The 20,446-nt window shown below is 35.8% G+C and overlaps 2 protein-coding genes across 9 annotated transcripts in view; both read right to left on the minus strand.

Moving 5' to 3' along the window:
- LOC118735817 (RNA polymerase II degradation factor 1-like) overlaps nt 1-1,807 on the minus strand; it is a 31,210-nt gene extending 29,403 nt beyond the window's left edge. For all 6 annotated transcript variants that reach the window (XR_004992648.1, XR_004992647.1, XR_004992645.1 and 3 more), the window contains exon 1: nt 1,259-1,807. Coding sequence is in view for 2 of the 6 variants with exons in the window: in XM_036465788.1 (XP_036321681.1) it covers nt 1,291-1,704 (414 nt within the window). In the remaining 4 variants the exon portion in view is untranslated. The remainder of the gene's footprint in view (nt 1-1,258) is intronic.
- Nucleotides 1,787-5,449, minus strand: LOC118735812 (zinc finger protein 665). 3 transcript variants are annotated; one of them, XM_036465779.1, is made up of 7 exons: nt 5,306-5,449; nt 3,978-4,165; nt 3,693-3,893; nt 2,733-3,634; nt 2,484-2,669; nt 2,078-2,403; nt 1,787-1,943 (listed from the first exon to the last, which is right to left on the minus strand). In XM_036465779.1, the coding sequence occupies exons 2-7, from the start codon at nt 4,143-4,145 to the stop codon at nt 1,810-1,812; spliced, it is 1,917 nt and encodes a 638-aa protein (XP_036321672.1). In that variant the 5' UTR covers nt 4,146-4,165; nt 5,306-5,449; the 3' UTR covers nt 1,787-1,809. The 3 variants fall into 3 exon arrangements, with proteins under 3 accessions (XP_036321672.1, XP_036321674.1, XP_036321675.1); XM_036465781.1 differs by lacking the exon at nt 5,306-5,449 and adding an exon at nt 4,911-5,281; XM_036465782.1 differs by lacking the exon at nt 5,306-5,449 and adding an exon at nt 4,280-4,647.
- Between the last annotated feature and the right edge of the window lie 14,997 nt (nt 5,450-20,446).

A 20,446-nucleotide genomic window follows, 5' to 3' on the forward strand; every position in this document is an offset into this window, starting at 1 on the left:
GCGTTTTAAATTTAAAATTAAAATTTTAAATATTAAAATTATTAGATAGTGTTGGGATACTGAATATGAGAAAATAATAATTTCAAGTGTGAAATAGATTAATATAAATGGCAAATAAAAAAGGAGTACGAAACAGTTATGATGTGTGAATTCATCGATGGAAAATTATCTAAGGAAAAGTAAAAGACACAACATTTTATTAAAACTCTATTATTGTATGCAATGATTTAATGTCTTACATTTACATTTTCTTTTACTAATTTCTTACTGTAAAATATTCATTATCAAAGAGATATGAAATAAAAAGCATTCACCGTTTTGTTTATTTTCTAGAAATCCAATTTTGATTTATTACTTTATACGTATTTGATTTAAATTAACTTATTCAAATATTAAAACGCTATTAGTTTTAGTTTATATATTCACATTTATAATCATAAGTTTCGTGCTACTTTTTTAGTTTATCATATTTCATATACCACAATTCTTGGTAATAATGTCATAAAACTTAGCTAATCGATTATCTTATTTTTTATTCATGCACATGTAAATTACTGCATAGTTTTTTACAACGAGATTTGCACGCCAAACGTGCAGATATTGCATTTGGATTACTATTATTATGTACTTATTTTATTTATTAATGGTATGTTTTTATTTATTCTTTAAAAAATTCATTTATTTCTTTTAGTAATATATATTTATATGTAATTATGTATATTAATTTCTATATACGTATGTATATATACTTATATTAAAAATAATTAAAGTAATAGACAATTATTTTAATAGTCAACTAATGGTAATGCATCGATGTATATGTACGCATATACCCATTGTATGTATGAATGTACATACAAATGACGATGAGTTTGCCACAAAGATTGTAGAGCAATAAGTAAAAATTACATACGTTTACCTATTTATCTAGGTGAAATTTAATGAATTTCAGAGTCGAACTACAACTCAAAATTTTGAACTTTTTTATTTTTGGCTTTGACTTTTTATACTAAAGCCGGCTTTAATTATAAAAACGAATTAGGAAACTTCACGTTGCTTAAAAAAGCAGCAGAAATCAATAAAACCCCTTACAAGAGGGTAAGCAGTTGCCAATATGAAGTGTGTAACAGCACGTGAAAATGCTTTGATCATAGCAACAAAAAGGCTTCTAGGTATTTCTCGTATTAAAAAATTAATTTCGCAGATATTAAAGTGAAATATAGAAAAAATTTCTTTCACAAACAACAACAATAACTACCTAGCCGACTATTGTCGCAGACTGCTTTTCATCTACGTCACATGTGTATAACCATTGCCTGTTCCAGCTGACGCAATAGATGTTGGTGTTGCAGCTACAATTATTTCACCTGTAGCTGTATGTTGTTGATAATAGTAGCTCACAGTCTGTAGTGGTGGACGTGCTACTGCAGTTGTGCCTGCAGCCGTATTATTAGTATCATGCAGATAAGTAGTATTATAATGTTGTTGGCTTATATGTGACTGTTGTTGCTGAAGTTGGGTTATATGATGTTGCTGACCATTACTATTTGTGGTTATAGTTGCAGTAACACCGACGGCAGTTTGTTGTGATTGCTGTGGTGGAGGTGGTTGGGGTTGTGATGGTAATGTATTTGTTGTTTGTTGCTTAATTGTTGGAGTTTGCTGCTGTTGTTGCTGTTGATGTGCTGATGTGCTCGAAGTCATTGTCGCCGCAAGTGTAGGGGTAGCTGAAGTAGTGCTCGTATGTAATTGATACCTCTGCGCAGCAATAATTGCGTTTGTGGCAACTTTTGCTGTTGCCCCTTTTGTCTATAAACCAGATATGATGACTTCATGTTGCGCGTCGTCATCCATTTCGGTTATCTCCTGCTTGTGTATCATTACAGTTTGGCTATCTGTAGACTGTTGCTGTGATTGCGCTGGCTGCCTCGGTGCAGTTTGACCTAGGAATGAGAAAAGTTTTTGATAATTCAAATATTGAATTGTCTTGTTAAAATAACTTAATTAAGTTTTATTTAAGTATTTTTCTATGTTCAGAAAACTTTTGGTTAACACATTTGTTTATTCGAACAATTACCATATTTCAAGTGAATGCCTCTATGCCTCTTCAGCGCAAATCGATCTGCAAACGCCGCCGAACAGATATCGCAGCGGAATGGTTTTTCGCCGGAGTGCACTTTAGCGTGGTTTTTCAAATGTGCTGCTTGCGAAAACGCCGAGCCACAAATTTCACACTTATAGGGCTTTTCGCCAGTGTGTATACGTCTATGATTCCACAATGTGGCATGACGCGCAAAACCTTTGTCGCACACCTCACACACATATGGTCGTTCGCCACTGTGTGTACGTTCATGGTTTTTAAGATGTGGTGATTGTGAAAATTGCATGCCACATGTTTGACACCTGGAAAGCAAACGGTAGGAAAAACACGTAAGTATATTCAGCTAATTTTTTATATGTACGTATATTTGAAATAAGCGCACTTGTACGGTTTCTCTCCTGTATGTATCCTTGCATGATTTTTCAAATAAACTGCTTTAGCAAAAGCCAAACCACAAATGGTGCACTTGTAATTCTTTTCACCGCTGTGAAGCTTCTTATGGGACCACAAGCTCGAATAACGCGAGAAGGTACCACCGCATATATTGCACGTAAACGGTTTGGGATTTCTATAAACATAAATTTATCATAAGCAAAAGGACTTGTTCAATTATTATTCCAATTCCACTCACTCTGCTTTCGTATTGACAGCCTGCTGTTTGGTGGCCGGGGTGCCTGTACCCACAAACACTACTCCAGAGCCATTGCACTTTTGACATTTTGTCACCTGTTGTTGATTGCGCTTCTTCACTGGGTGATTGCCCGATTGGCTACTTGTTTGCCCATGTTTCGTTGATGCATTTTGCTGTTGGTTGTCCTGTTGCTGCGACTCTGGGGAATTCTCCGATACGACCTGCACAGGGTGTAATTGATGCGTCAATATGCCGCCTTGCGCTGTAAGCGGATCCATTGGCGAAGAATCCGTACTACCGCCGGCTACAAACTCATTTATTTCGCATTTTATCTCACCATCTTGTGAGACAAATATCTGTGTCGGTGTAATACCTTGTTGTGCGGACATTTCTTGATCCGAACGTATGCAATCCTCGCAACGCACCAATTTTGGACCTTTGCGCTTGGCAGGTTGCAACATTTGATTGCCACAAGTGATACATTTCGATTGTGTGAGCTTTACCGATTTTAAACCACTAATGTTGGTCGCGTTCACTGATACCTCATTGCTGGAATTCTGTGCTGTAACAACAGTATTTGTTTGCTGTTGTTGTTGCGGCTGTTGCTGCTGTTGTAAAACGGTTGTGGCTGGCTCTAAAGCTTCAGTTGCCACTATTTGTATCTGCCCCATTTGCCCATTTTCTGTTATAATATTTTGCGTTTGCACTAACCCCTGTGCATTCAGCACAATAGTTTCCGGTTGCGCCTGCTGCTGCTGTTGCTGTTGATCACTACCATCTTGTGTATGTATACGCTTATGATGATTTAAGAGCGCCAAATGCGAAAACATTAAGCCACAAACATCGCATTTAAAACTAATGTTTGAGATGGTGTTCTGTATTGGTGAAATGGTCTGTAAGGACTAAAAATATGTGCATGAAAATATTTAATTGCTCTAGTTAGCTTTTCAACAAACATACTGCAGCAATTGGTTTATTCTGATTAACAATCTGCAAACGTCCTTGTGCGTCCAAAGTAGCAATGCCAATTGTGCCACCTTGGTTAAGTTGCATACCATTCACCAGCGCGTAGTTGTAGCCACCAACTGGTTGTGCAATGTAGCATGTTTTGTTGTCATCGGTGGTTAGTTGGGCTAGATTAACGGTGGTTGCAGCGCCTCCCTGAAAAAAAAAAAAATAAATTGTTTAGAATTAATCAGAAGAAATATTTTGAACTTAAGAATGACGAAATTGTTATTCACTTACATTTGTGGTGGTGTAGTAAAATGTTGGCTGCTCGGTCTTCTGCCCCTCTATTTTTGGCTGCTTCAGTATGGTGCCATCAGCTGTTTGATATTGAATTGTGGTGGGCTGACCATTGGCCCCTATCGCATTTGTTGTAAAAATTATATTTTTCGTAAGATCCTCCATCATTGAAGCGAATCAAGTGGATACTGTCAAAGAAAATAGTTTATTTTTATAATATTTATTAGGAAATCATATAAATAATATAAAATATAGGCTTTTAATTTGGCGCCAATTATGTTCGAATTCCATAGTTCACCAACCTATGCGATTTGTTTACGTCTATGCCATCAAAATATGTTGAAAACCAAGCAATGAATAGTCGTACTTTTTCAACACACTTGTTAATACTTGACCAGAAACAAAACCAATTAAAAACCTCTGGCAACGCTATAAGAGAGCGAGAAAAAAGGAAGCTACAATAGCCGCACGCGCTACTCGTTGTAAAATATTACACTCGCTGCAATTGTCTGGCACGAAGAGGACAACGATACCAACAAAGCGAATCAATCAACGAAGTTAGGCGAGCCAATTGAAAGGCGAATGATGAAAGAACAAAAAAAAACGTAAATATGTACTTATTTCGTAAAAAAAAGCACTCTTCTAATTCTACTTGCGCAACTATCTCACGAGTTGGCCAGAGAAATTAAAAACTCACATAATTTCCTTATTAAAACTAATTATGCCAGAAGTGCACAAATTTTAAACATTAATGTGGCTTTATTCACACTATAGTATTTCTACTATCAATGGCTTTTCGAGAAAAAACGAATATCTACCCGAGCGATGGGCTGCATACGACGTAGCGAATACGCGAACTGGGAATTGCGTTCACATAAATTTTATGATTTTCACTTTTTATGATTATAATAAGCACTTCTGTTTTGATCTTACTCTTCTATCTTGTTTTTGGCGGCTTGTGTACAAATATTTCACGTTTATTATTGTTTTTTCTTTTTCTAACAAATTATTCCAGCAACGCGTAGACGCCACCTCAACTCGTCCGTTCAATGATGGTTGTCGTTGTCGCCGCCGTCGTACAAGAGCAGCAACATCAGCCACATTCCACTCGTACAGTTGGGTAGAGCGAGCAGTGTACCCAACGACAAACAGACAAGAAAAGCAATATGGCGGCTGCATGAATACAGCACTGACCAAAAGAGAAATGCACAATAGAATTTTTTCACTAGCTCCTGTGTTAATATGCAACCACTTTTCTTGCACAAATCTTATGCGGAAACACTTTTTCTTAGCAATTTCGCTGAATGAATATGTAATCGGGTTTTTACCTCGTTAAAAAGTTGGTGAAAGAAAATTTCTTCAACTTGATCTCTTTCTTCAGTTTACCCCTTCACACATTAGTACAAAATTCAGTGTACGCGGATATACTTTGCCGTTCGCACTCGTTCGACTGCTAAAAGAAGACTGAAAATTTCTTTCGGTTAGCAGTGAGAAAGGGACACCCTAGTCTCTTTTCTCGTAAGTGTTTATGGCGTTGCCAGATGGTTTTCGTATTAATTGGAAAACAGGGAGAAAGAAGAAATCTGAAAGAGAATTTAATTCTTTTTTTCAGTTTATATATTTAATTTGTGATAAGTTTTAATAGGTTTAAAATATTAAACTTGATTTAGTAAACATTGATTTGTGTATCAATTATAAAATTGTCTTTCAAATCTTAAGAAACAGCAGATAAATATATTAATAGCTACGCCTGTAGGTATGCAATGGTTTCAACCCTGCTATAGACAAAGCACTGAACACACCACTGGATGGAGCAGGGTTGCTGTTTGCTAGCGAATTGACGTTATAATTGAAAATTTAAAAATGCTTAAACTACATACATAGTTAAAAATTTTAAACTTTAAAATCCATTTTTAAGAACCAGAAATTGGTTATATGAAATTAATTCAACTGTGAGAAGTATATCGCAGACATTTGTTAATAAATTTGTCTTTTTCGTATAGAAATCGACCCGGTCTGAGCCACAATCCAAGAATGATAGAATACAAGATTGCTTATTCCCGACGGCATACATAGGGACGAATCGACCATGTACGACGACAAAAATGTTTACTCCATATGTATTTGTCAGATTTCAACGAAATTTGGTATTTAGGGATTTTCATCATCACTAATTTCGAATATTAAATTAAATTTGCAAAATTCATAATGGCGGATCCAATATTGCGGTTTCTTAACAAATTTCTATATTTTTGTGAAGCTTGGTGTCCAGAGATTTTCGTAGTCACCGATTTCGAAATTGATATTCAATTTTCAAAAATCAAAATGGCGGATCCAATATGGCGGACGATTTCTTCAAAAATGTGTAAATTTTTATAAAGCTTGGTATCATGATTCAGTAATGAAAGGTTTCGTAAGAAAAACTTTCTCTCGCTCTAATTTTTCCAATGACACTCCTACTCCACTCCTAAGAAAAACAGTGTTATTTCTTTTACAAATTGCTTTGGAAATTTTAATTTTTTTTTTAAGTAGTGAAAGCTTTACTTTTCAAGTCAAAAAGCCTAATTGGCTTCACTGACAGTTTATTTTGCTCATATTCGTTGACAATTAGTTGCGTTCGATAACAAAATTAGCCAACACCAGCCAACAATCAAAATCAAGAGAGTAAGCGAAAATTCTCTCCCAAAGAGATGAATAAGCAAAAAAGTAAACGAACAGGAAATTAGCCATTACTTGCAAAAACCGGAAGAAGAAGACACACCAGCTGACTTTGTTTGTTTTATTTGTAAACAAACTGAAATTCATGTTCCCTCCATAGAAGAAAAAACGAAAGTGAACGTTCAATGTTCGCCAGGAACATTTCTAGAAGTAAAAACTAGTTGGCGCTATCATAAAGTCACATAGCAGGCAGCCAAAAAGCATATAAATACCAAAACTCGGAAAATGCAATTTTGTTTGTTTACAAAAATTGCAACCATATGTTTTGTGATCATATGTTTTCGTGTTGGATAATTTTTGCCGACTAAAATTTTGCCAGTACAAAATGAACGCTTCTCTTGCATCAAAATGAACGCTTGCTCTCTCAATTTTTGTATGTTGGATAATTTTTTGTCGTTATCGAACGCCATCCAGTAAAAATTTGGAAAAACTATTACAAATTTTCGACTTGTCGAACGCACCTAATGTCTTTTTTTCATGCGAATCCTGGTAGGTAGCAATTTACTATGCAATTTTTTAATAGTTAGTGTCAATTTAAGAATACATATATATTATTTGCAGATCCTAAGTTTATCTTCTACTGCTGCTTCTGAGCGGTGCAATCATTCATTTTCATGTGAGTATGCGCTTGTTAATATGATGAAATTTTCTGTAATTGATTCTGGCTCGCAGACTTATTAAGGTGCTCCCCAATACCTCAGCAACAGTTTGCAAATATGTACTCGTATGTACTCGTGCTCCGGCCACGTATTATTAACCTGGCCCAACTTTCTCTAGTACAGGCAAGTTGCAGTGCATATAAAAGCAAGTGTTTTAAGCCAACGAAATGTAATGTTTTTGCAGGTTTTGCCTATCTTTTCGCCTCTGCTCCGGCAAATGTCCAAATGGTCATTGCAAGAGGGCTCAAAGGTTCGTGAAAACAGCCTGTGTTCTTTGCATTTGCTTGCCGTATGTCTAAACAGACTTTAGACCACATAATTATTAATCTGCACAACGTGGGATACACTGTTGTGGCGATTGTGTCCAACATGGGTTCCGGCAACCAAACTGTTTGGAAAGAGTTGGACTTATCAAGTGGTAGCTCAGTTAAAAAATGTATTTTGTTTGCTTAATTACAGAACTTTTCTATTATTAGAGCAAACATGGTGTCAGAAACCGGCAATGGAAGGCAAAATTTTTGTGTTCGCAGATGTGCAAAATCTGTTAAAGTTATTACAGAACAACTCCCTTGACAAACTAAAACTATTGCACAACTTTTAACTTATACAGCAGCATCAGATGTGTTCATAATGCATAGGGTCAAGGGGTTTTCACACAGCGTTGCTAGCGCCATACGTTGGTGTTATACGATGGGATTGGACGTTTACAACGCTTTGGAAACGTCCGAATTCATTGAGACCGTCAACAACTGGTTTGATGTTTTTAACATAAAATTCACCAGCTTCAAAGGATTTCCAACTAAAAAGCCGTTTGGAATGGACTTGCCTGAACAATTGGAAGTTTCAAACAAAATGGACCAATGCATTCAGCAGACGAGGGTTGTTGGGCGTTACTCGTTGTTATCGTTTCAAAGAGGCATACTTATGAGCAACAATTCCCTAAGAGAACTGTATCAGTATGTTCAGGATAAATACGGTCTGACATACCGATTAAATCAAGATATTGTTGAACATTTTTCCGGTGCAATGCGTTCCAAGGGGTGTCTTTTTGATAAACCAAGTCCAATGAAGTTTAAATACAGACTAAGGAAATATTTGTTGGGCGAATATCATGTTTATAAACAAACAAAAAGACTGCCTATATGTGCAAGTAAGAGCATATCCGTAAATGTAATTTTTATTCACAGCTCATAATACGGAAATTCTCGCTGCGCGTGGGAACGTTGAACCGGACGAAACCGAGTGGCTCCGCCTCAACGATTCTGCAGTGGAAGGGTTAACATATTTCCTTCCTGAAGCAGATGTTTGTGAAAGATTCACGCTTTCCTCACCGTCGGATGCTTTAGAATATATAGCAGAATATATCATGCGAAAGCTTGGTTTGAAAGAGTATGTCGCTAGTGAGCCTACGTATACCTGGGTCGATGGGTTGTCCAGAGGCGGTTTATTAAAACCAAAAGCTGTTGCTAATGTACTATTCTACATAGAGAGGCGTCTTTCATGTTGCGAACATTTTAATATATGTAAATATAGACGTCAAAAAGCTATGTTTAAAATGTAGAATGCAATTTCCCATTTAAACAAACTTGATAAAGCTTACAAAAGCAAATAGTCATATATATGTATGAAGTTCGGCAAATCGGCACGAATAAAAGTGTTTTTTTCTCGATAGAGTTCATGGCGGAATAATAACAAGGTGTTGTCAGTTACTTAACCTCACTTTTTCGGCAGGTCTATTCCGGTCACGCATTTTGAAGTAGTAGAAAAGGTATTAATTATTTACTACTTTTGACCCGTTGGTGCATACTATTTCAAACTAAATTTTCTCGTGGGTGGGAGTGTCAATTTTTTGAAAAAGCTACTTACAAAATCTTTAATTATTGAATCATGATTTTAGACCACGATGGAATCATGGTGGAATAATAACAAGGTGTTGTCAGTAGCGAAGTGTCTGATGTAATTTTGACAAGATCGGCATGCTTATTTTCAGTGCTGCGGATCTTAATTTTTATACTACTATTCGTTGGGAAATAATATCTAAAATGTTCCATTTTAGTAATTCGTTTTATCGCGATTTTTAAAGAACTTGGTGTTTTCAGAACGAAAATGTACAGCACGGATAGCGATGATAGTAACATAGAAAGAGAGAGGCCTCCTCTGCGATGGAAAAACCAGGTTGAAAAGGACTTGGCTTCACTTGGCATTTGCAATTGGCGTCAGACTGGCGAGCTTTACTGGACAGGGGCAGAAGCGATCTAAAAGCTCAAACGCGGATTAACGCTGCCGTCTGTTTGAGCTTTAAGGGCTTTTGTATTTAGTTCGAGACTTACTTCCTTCGTCAGAGTGGCCGTGGACTTGATGGGCAATATTTGTAGGCAACGTGTCTTGAATAAGCGCTTAATGTAACAGAGATAGTTGTTTAAACGCACATACATAAGTGTGTGAGCTTAGCAATGTTATGTTTGGGGGTAAAATATTATTATAGTCATCAGTGTATGAGAATAAAATTCAATGAGTTTTTTCGAAAGAGAAGTGTACACACTTGTGACAGTTAGAACTCGTTCTCACACTTTGCGATTCAGAAATAATAGTTGATTTAACTCATATAATGAATTGGCACTGATTACGTCTTGCCTATCATCGCTGTGAAGTCTGCTTACAAACTTTCCGGTCAAGCATCTCCTTCCTTCACTTCGCTTCAAACAGATGCCAACTTTCCGCCGAATTCATTGTATCACTTTCTAAAATTTTCCGCATTTTTCTTAAAAACCCATTTGCTATATGTACATAGTGGAGCAATAAAAAAATTCAAAAAATAAGCACAGGGTAAAAGGAGGAAAAATTTCCATATCGTTGATTGGCCTAAAGGTGCACACTCATACACACACACCAACGTTGATTCGTCCTCCGCGGTACTAAACTACGGAATGTGGCATGTTTTCCTGTCTGTCGTTCGTCAGCGCGTTATTTTCTTTGTTGTTGCACACATTCACTCTCTGCGACACCGCGCAACGCATACGAAAGTTAGCTCACCCACAAAAAAAAAAAAAAAAAAAAAAACACCAACAAGCGAGTAGCACAACCGAGTTGCATAGGAAAAACGCGCACTGCCGCCGTTGACACCGATCTTGAGTTTTTCTATGCGATGCAGACAATAAATTCGCATTGCGCTCTGCACCTCAGGCTCACTGCAGATAGTGAACGTGTCTATCAATTTCGAATGTGGATGAAAGTGAAAAAAGTCACTGCATTTTTCGACAACTTATGTATATATGAATGTAAAATAGTTATAAGTATTTTGTCTGCTACTTTGAATAGTACATTCGTTTAGTTGTTGTTGGTGGTGCTGCGTTGCCCTCGTCTACATCTGGCGGCTGCTGCTGTTGCCCACCAGCGCATGTTGCTGATATCTACATGTTGGCGATGACGTTGGCCTCGTGATTTCCATGTTGTTGTAGACATACCCACATATTTACACACATATTCACATACTTACACACATATTCACAATAAAAAGTGCATGCCAGCATTTGCAACTGTATCTGTATGTATGTATGTAAATATGTTAGCATATGCCCACTTGGCATTTTTCCTCCTAATCTAGCATCGTCTTCGCATTGTTGTGACTGTGGCTGTAGTTTCCAGAAATCCACCAAGTAAATGTCGGACATGTGGGCTAAATTTAAGTAGGTACAGTACGGAAGCAAAGGAATGCTGGATACCTACATACATACATACATAGCCGCACATAGCCGTACGAGTAAGTATTTTTTTTTTTAAATAGCATTTCAAAATTGGCAAAAATAAAAGAAATTTGTATGGGCACCCACATTTTAGCAGTCACATTTCTAAAAGTTAAGTGAAATAAAAAATATATTTTCTTGTTAAACAAAAAACTTAAAATTAAAAGAAAATTAAATTAAAGACGAGGAAAAGAAGTTTCTAACAATTAAATCTAAAAATTCAAATAGAATTATATAAAAAAAAAATTTATAAAAAACATGAAATAAATAAATTCCTAAATATTAAACGAAATAAAAATTTTCTTTTTAAAACATTAAAGTCTAAAAATTAAAAGAGAACAAAATTCAAAAGGAAAAAAATTAAATAAGTTTTTAAAACTTAAATTTAAATTTAAAAAAAAAAAACTTTCTTTTTTAAAGAATAAAATCTAAAAATTAAAAGTAAATTTAACTAAAAGAGAAAATATTAATAATTGAAAATGTGGAAGAAATACATAAAAACGTTTCTAAAAGTTAAGAGAAATTAAGGAAATATATTTTTTTCCTTTTAAAACCATAAAATCTAGAATATAAAAGCAAATAAAATTCAAGAGGGAAAAAAATAAAATAAATTTTTAAAAATTAGATTAAATTAAAAAATCTTTCTTTCTAAAACAGTAACATCTAAAAATTAAAAGAAAATTTTATTAAAAAGAAAACACTAATAATTGAAAAATTGAGAATTAAGAAAATATATATTTTTTTCTTTTTAAAACAATAAGACACAAAAATTAAAAGCAAATAAAATTAAAAATAAAAAAATTAAATAAATAAATAAGGCTCTAAAAATTAAATGAAATACAAATTTTTCTCTTTTGTTTACAATTAAAATATGATTAAATTAAAAAAAATAAAAGAAATCAAATGAATTTCTGTATCTTCATTTAAATTAAATTTTTTTTGTTTAAAAAGAATATAATCTAAAAATTAAAAGAAATTAAATAAAAAAAATAAAACAATAATAATTTTTAAGCAAAAGCTCAACAGGCTTGAATTCTTATATAAAAATTTAGGAGTACCGTTATTTTCTTCATGATCCGATGATCGGATCTAAACCATATTAGTAAGGGACCACCCTTGAGGTACAACCTTTCCAATAATCGAAATTATCGAAATCGGTTCAAGTGGTTCAAAGTTATGATATTCATAAAAAGAAAATCAAAAATATTCCGACGAATTTGAAGTCGGTAAAAAAGAGATTACGGAAAATAAGTTTCTAATTAAAAAAAAAAAATGTTTTTAAAGCATTAAAACTTAAAAATTAAATAAAAAGTATATATCGTCACCTGAAATGCAAAACATCGTAACTGAAATGGAACAAGTCGTGACTAATATTTTTTTAATTTTTCATAAGATGTGGGAGTTGTATTTCGATGAAATCCATCATATCAATCAAAAACTGAATTTTGAATTTTTTACTAGTTGCGACTTTTTGTATTTTAGCGACGATGTTTGTTACTGAAAATTTGATTTAAAAGATAAGCATGACTTTACTTAGAAGAAAAATCAAGATAAAAAAAAAATACATTTTCTATTAGCCGGCTGGGGAATTGATAAAATCAAATTCTTTTGAAAGTCTGGATTATATATAGAAAAGTAATTTCTTAGTTTTCCCAGGTTGGCGAGTTTAAGCCTTTTTTTTATTGAAGTAGGTGGTCGCGGAGCAGCACTTAAATCAAATATTTACATTTTAATCACTTTTAATTGATTTGAGTGCTGCACAGCGACCACCAACTTCAATTAAAAAAAACTCCTTACTAAATTCCAATTTGACACACCACTGTGCGACGAGTCCAAATAGCACTGTAACCACTTCCCTAATAAAAATGTGCTCCAGTTTTCTACCAATATTTGAAAGTTAAATTTTCATTTAAAGACAAATAAAGATTAAGAGCACAACTATTTACATATTTATATGTAGCCATTTTCCAGTAATTTGCTGTCATTTAGAGCAAAATTCATTGCCAATACCAACAAAACTTGTTAAACGATTACTATTGGATTTTCAACTATTTAAAATTTGCTCCAGTTTAACCCGTTTCCCTTACCACTTTCAAGTATACATATGGGCTACAAAATTTCACCTACTTTTAAGCTAATAAATATTAATATGACACACTGAATTACGACATTTGCAATGCTGTACAGAGAGTTAACTACTCTTAGTTGAATAAAAGTGATGGCGCAAGCAATGAAATTAAATTTCGCCAATGTACAGTAACTGCTTAGTCAAGTAAGTAAAAGCATAAAAGTAATGCTGGTTTAGAGTATATTTATGTAGTTATGTGTGTGTACTAAAGATATGAAGGTTAAGGAGCGACCAAAGTTTTTGATGCTTTGTTCTAGTGTCATTCACGAGTCCAACGATTGTATATCGGAGGCTACGGATTTTCCAAGAAACTGTTCTGGTCATCTAATTTGTATTATGTACAAAATTGAAAAATTTAAAACTAAAACTTAAAAGAACGACTAAGCCAAACAACCAAATTTACTACACGAAAATTTGATAATTTAGACTGCATTAAGTATAACTGATAACACCGTCCCACAGTGCGGCCGAAATTCAAAAGTGCGCCCAAAATTCTAAGGCTTAAAGAAATGATTCGATATTTCGTACTAGAGGGTTTTCGAGGTAGCTACTTACGAATCCGCTATCAGAATTGCAAAATTCGAAATGGCGTATCCAGTAAGGCGTCTGGTAAATTTCGGGTTTTTAATTACAATTCGTGGAAAGATTTTGCGTATGCAGTTTTATAGCCCAGTCAATTGTAGTGTCACAAAGTGCAAGTTTGAAGTAGCTAAGACTTACCGTTGATTTTTGAGATTTTTTTTTTTTGTTGACAGTGCCAGTTATTTTCTTCCATACGAAGCATGTTCGATGATATTAATAAAATGAGCAACACCTTAAAAAAAATTCCAAAACTCAAGCGTAAGTCCCAGTATCTTTAAACTTGAACTTTATTACACTTAAACTAAATGCAAACAAAACTGCATACTCTTTCTGTGAAATCTAATTAAAAAGCTCGAAATCTTTAGATAAGGAGCAGAAACGAGCATCTGAGTTTTGTTTTATTCTATAGCTAATACTTTTCTACGTAAACTTCTATAGGTTTAAAGGCAGCATCCAACAGCGTGTTGTTACTGTTGCATTTAACAACTGAAATTTTGTTTAAAAATAAACGAACAAAAAACCTTTACGTTTTTATTTCTTAAAAATTCCTGCTACAGTATTTCTTTTCACAAATTTTGAATCCATTTGGTTTTTTTTGGTTTCCTATTCTCTAACTACGTTTATATGTTAATAACTTTTCGCTTTTTATTACAATAATGTTGTGCTTGGGCGAAGGTCACACTAGAAATGAATACAAAGAGAAGACTTAGGGTACAGGTCGTTACTGTGAACAATTTTCGCTTCTTAGGTGATCCCTTTAGTCAACTCAGTGTCAAAAAAGGCCTATCTAGAAACTGTATTTTCTCGAATTTTGGCCGCAGTGTGACCACTTTGTGCGTAATTCCTCAAAACGTGTGAATTTTTGGGGAATTTTCTCCCGATATATTTGCAGATAACAAATGCAACTATATAAATGTAAAGATATATATGTTAAAAGAAGATCTGCAGGTTTTTGGATATCTCTCTTTTAGTTTAGGAGGTATTGACTAAAATTTTATGTGTAAATTAGTAAAAATTGAATTAATAATGCAGTCGTACTAAACTAACCAAGATTTTTCAAATGACGTTATTCATTATTGGATATATTCCTAAGTTACTGAGTACAAAGTATCGTTACTTTAGTACAGAGTTTTATCACATTTTGTCGTATGTCAGGGCCAAGTATGCGACTTGATGCAGTGGGCACTTTGCAATGTATTTAGAGGGATCACGCGTTGTGGCATATGCGTTAATTCAGAGAGAGTGGAACTTGTTGTCTTTACAAGAAGATACAAGACACCACTACTAACTTCGCCGGAACTAAATGAACGGCTTTTAAGCTTTAAGAAATCCTTAGACCTCATATCGATAGAAAACTTAGTTATAGTAAGCTGGCCAAGGCATCCAATCTTAATATACTCAGAAAAAGTGCAGAGGATTAGTATGCTGCGCAACGGTTAAAAGAGAGGGAGAGAGAGCATTGTGGAAAAATATAGCTTTCTTCCGGTTTCTAGGGTTTCCTTTATTTGGTGACCTTCACGTATTGGGAAATATAAACCTTGAATGCTGGATGAGTTTCGTCACGGACTCAAAATGCTTCAGTAAGGGGGAGCGAAAACTCGTGGTAACACAGCGGGCTTCAAACTCATGGCCTATGAGTGTTCCTGCGTAGCAATGGCAGCCACACCTAGTTACCTACCTACCCTAACTATTTAGGTTTTTCAGAACTTTTATTCACGTTTACTGCAAAAGTTGTTGGGAGTCTGGTCTGGTCGTGGCGAAATTCGTCTCGACGGCGACTGCGAGATTCTACAATTTGTATCTGTAATTAATGATCTGTCGGGGTGGGCAGAAAGAAACACTCTAGGGGTTAACCCCACCAAAACCGAACTTATTCTTTTCACCAAGCGATATATGCAATATATACTCAACCTGCAAAAGGTGCAACTACAAACATGCCTAAGCCCAACAGGGGCGATTTACACAAGCGCTAGAGATACTCCTTTACATTCTACCCAAAGACCTATACGTTAAAATAATCGCAGTCAAAGACTATTTACGACTCAGGGTGTCTAACAAGCTGCGAAAAACTTGGACGGGGGGTGGAGTACAGTAGCTGTGACTATCCGAGCATGGAAATTGACTTAAATCGAAACATCGACCTCCATTTTCCTTACAGAAGTTACTGGGGATTTAATATTGCCCTCAGCGATGACGAAATACCCATTTTCACGGACGGATCCAAAGTGGATATCGGAACAGGATCTGGCGTCCTCTCTCAGTTTACTGTAGTGTTTTCCAAGCTGAGATAAATGCAATTGACATTATGGCAAGGCTGGTGAGCACGATCGACCTAGCTCCATCTAAACTGGCATTCGCTACTGACAGTCAAGCTGCCATCCATCAAACCCTTAGAGTCGGCAACCATAAATTCGATGCGTTAAAGAATGCCGAACATCCTACAAGCTCTACAGCAACACCTAATCAAGAACGAAGAACACGGAGTTTATTAAGGCTTTGAAAGCCAAACGTCAGGTTTCTCATGGGAATGGTAACGGGACCCTGGAGCATTGGACACATGGCCGTCTGGTTCGAAGCCCCGTATAACGATTCCTGCAGAACCTGCAGAGATGAGGAAGATATAGAATCCGTCCAGCACTCCGAAGAATAATTCTCAAATTTCTTGGGGGACAATTTCTTCGATACTTTGAGGAACGCTCCACTGGAGTAAAGCTAGGATTCGCCAGAGAATCAAAACGGTTCAAAGACATGTAGAGGTAGGCATGGGCATCGCAATGGACCTTAGTGGTCTCCGAGTGAACTCTTTTCAGAGCTGCCTGTTTAGCCTAACCTAACCTTATTCACCAATAATTAAAACTGTTTTCTTCCTATCAAATTGGTTCTATCCGATATAAATAGTTATAACTATTTAGCTCCATTCAAAGGAGTATTTTAGTTGATGCCCACCACCTTTTTCTCCCTTTCAGATTTCGTTGAATTTTTTTCTTCCGCCTCTGAAATGTTTGGCATTATTTATATTAACATAATACATGTACAAGTATTAAATGCAGCCAGAAGTAGGAAATGATAAAATATACATAAATACCAATAAAAACTATACAAATCAATTAAACTAAAAGCAAAATTGATAATAAAAACTTTATTCAAACGATTACATTTTGTGGTCAGTAGCAGCTGCCTAAACTTAAAATAATTGCAAACAAGTGAAAATATCAGCGACGCCAACAACCAGCCAGCCAGCCAGCCAGCCAGCTACATAGCCAACGCACTCCTTGTTGTTGTAATTGTAGTTGTAGAAGCTGTGCGCATGGTGATGGGAAAAAGTGTGGCATGCGGCTGTATTTAGAAGCGCTAACATTTCGCTGCCGCCTCAAAGCGTCCGCCAACTGACACCCGATACCCGATTGGGCTTATACTCATACAAAACTATACATTACATATGTACATATGTAAAAAAATGCAAGTATGTATTTATACATGAGGGTGATCCTTAAATGTAGGGAGCAAATTTTTACATACGATTTCCTAAGCCTCAACCCCAACGTCGATGCTGCTATAGTCGAAGATATAACATATAAATTTTGGTCCCGATTGAAGACGGTTAGGGCGTGTCGCACCGGGGTCAAAGTTCAGATTACCCTATGACGACGTTTTAACCGTCTTAAATCGAGACTAAAATTTATATGTGAATACCTGGAGTTTAGTAGTATCGATTTTGGGCATTAAGTGGAAAAACATATTTTTAATTTTTTGAGTCCTTAGAAGCATCTGGCCTCGGGACTAAAATTTATATGTGATATTTTCGACTAGTATCGATTTTAGGTAATAGATGAAAAAAAAATTAATTTTAATTTTTGATTCTCTATAGAGGAATCTGAACTTTGCCACCTGTGTGACACGCCTTAGCCGTCTCCAATCAGTGGTGTTACCAATTGAAGGGGTGAGACTGAAAATAATCGTTCATTTAATTATTAAGGGCCACCCTAATATATGTACATACATAAGTATGTATGTCGATATAAGTACGTATTACCATATATGTATGTATGCAGGTATGAATAGTTGTGCCACAACGCTAATCGCATCAATCGCAGTAAAAATAAATATACACATAGCAGGAACAGCAACTATAATACCAACAACAATAGTGATCAGAAATAGCCGCAGACACAAAAGTTGTTGTGCTGTCATGTGCCAACAACCACAAGCAACTAGTAGTTTGTTGTTATTGTTGTTCTTGTACAATAGTCGCTCCAATCACGTTCGACCGATATGAAAATGATAGTGAACTTGAAAATTTTTTTCACCTATTGCCAATGCGAAGATTTTCTCTTTCAAATGCTGGTTGTTGCTATGCTCAAGCTTGGTATGTAGTTAGTCGCTTACCCAACAGACGGGTTGAGCGGCAGCAACTAATGCTATGCAGCGGATAAAGTATGCAGTGCCAGCCAGCCAGCCAGCACTTTTGGTTTGGCTAGTATGCGGCAGCGCGCGATAAAATGCAAATGCAAATGCACAATTAATGCGGCCAGCCGCCGAATTTGAATGCTGGCGGGGTAGAGAAGTGACGTAGCGCAGTAGAAGTGCTCCGTGTCTCACATGGCTGTGACAGTGGCTCACGCTGCGGTTTGGGCGGCCTATTGAACCAGCTATGCGCGTTGAAGCAGCTAAATTCTACGCTTGTCCGCTATTATGTATGTATGCGGGGCTGTGTGTCCGTACGTCCATCCATCTGTCCGTGCATTTGTTGGTCTGCATGCTTTGTAAGTATGTATGTAAGTTTGTGGGTTGCAGCGCTAGTGAACGCATCTGTCGAGTACTACTTTTGCGATTTGTGGTCAATAAAGAAGACCAACGGTGGCTGCTGTGGTGAAGAGAGTTGTAACACCGGCAATAACATCGACAGAAAAAACTGTAGCTAGAAAAAAAAAATCGCAAATATCCATAGTTAGTATGAGGAGGTATTCGCGATTGGTAACTGGTGGCGCGCGGGCAGGAGTTGAAAAGCGTGCAACATGCTATAAATGATGGCACCAAAAATAAAATATACGTGCCGCTTGGTACCTCAACGCATGACTGCACTGTTCACTGTTCACTGTGGTTCGTTTTGTGAGCAAAAGTTAAAAGGGTGGAACGCGAATTAGAACCGCTTACGATAAATTTAACGATATCAGCATTTGTATGTATATCATTCGATATGTCTATTTATGAATATGCCGGTCCGGAAAATAACCGTTAAATATCAAGATTTTTATTTTTAGATCAGTGCAAAATCGGGTTTCTGGCGATTAGGTTATATTACATAATACTAGCCTAATTTCTAATGACAATTTCAAATCTGTGATTGAAATTTCTCTATCAGCTTTAGCTTAGAAAATATGACACATGGTTTTTCACATTTTTTCCATACAAAGTATATTCGAATTTTTTTTTTTTGTATGGAAGAAACTGCGTGATTAAAAATTGCCCAAAATCAATGGCCCAGCTAATCCAACCTTACACTTTGTTGTAATAAAATTTATTGGGCTACAAAACTGCGTACTCCAAAAAAATACTAAAAAATCAGATTTAAAAGTTTAAAATTTGCGGGGGTTGGGCAGCCATTGGAATGAAAAATCGGTGAACTTTTAAAAGGACATATCAAAACCTAAGGAGAAATGCATGACGGTGCCCTCTGAAAAGCTCCTAGACCACTTTAGTGATTTCCACACAGAAATTTCTGTTGTGTAATTCAACGAAGGAGGGTAAGCATTTATTTGGTAGGCAAGCAGCGGTTGCGTGTCAGTATTTTGTAGTTAGACTTATGAGGCTACTAGTCCACAGTGGAGGAAACTGCATGCAGAGATATGCCTCAGAGAACGTTGGACGAAAACTACTTCGTAGACCACTTTTCTGATCTTAAAATAATAAAAATATATTCTTCCATTCTCTATACTCAACACAGTATGTAACCGAAAATATGGCTACTTTATCTTCATCCTGTATGCTTTATTTGCAATTTGCAAGCGCACAAGAATTTTCTCCGTAACTCTAAGCGAAATGCATGCATTCGATTTTTTTTTTTTTTCTTTTCGCATTTGGCTTTAACCTACAGTCTACATGGCTATCTGTCTATTAGCCAACACGACAGCACCGCGATAAATACGTTTCACGACGCAGACTTTCTAAATCAACCTAGAAGACTTTGGCTGTGGCGTTGAAGGCTTGCTAGTAAGACTTTGGTGGCAATGAATGCTTTAGTCGAAGAGGCTTCTTTGCTCGCAAGCAGACATTTTATGCAAGTTTTTATTGCTGCTGCTGCATGTAGGCCTATGTATGTTTGCATGTGCGGCCATCTGTATATATTTGTGCAGCACATAATAGTTTGCCTTTGCCTAGTTATTTTTGTGATGACTACTGGTGCGTCCGATGATTGTAATTCTTTTTTTTTCATTTTCATTATGATTTCCACGCGAATTTCGTACTGAATATTTTGATATTTTTTATAAACTTAGGTGCATATATACATATTTCTATTAGGTTGTTTGAATTTTCGCCTAACTTTATAAGAGTTTTTTTGTGGTACTTTTCTACAAGTAGCTTAAGGGGAGGTTATTAATTTGGAAGCAAGTTGGTCAAATATGTATGCATTAATTTTTT

This window comes from Rhagoletis pomonella, unplaced genomic scaffold (assembly GCF_013731165.1).
Source record: "Rhagoletis pomonella isolate Grant_MI unplaced genomic scaffold, Rhpom_1.0 Rhpom_scaffold_00003, whole genome shotgun sequence".
Classification (NCBI taxonomy): domain Eukaryota; kingdom Metazoa; phylum Arthropoda; class Insecta; order Diptera; family Tephritidae; genus Rhagoletis; species Rhagoletis pomonella.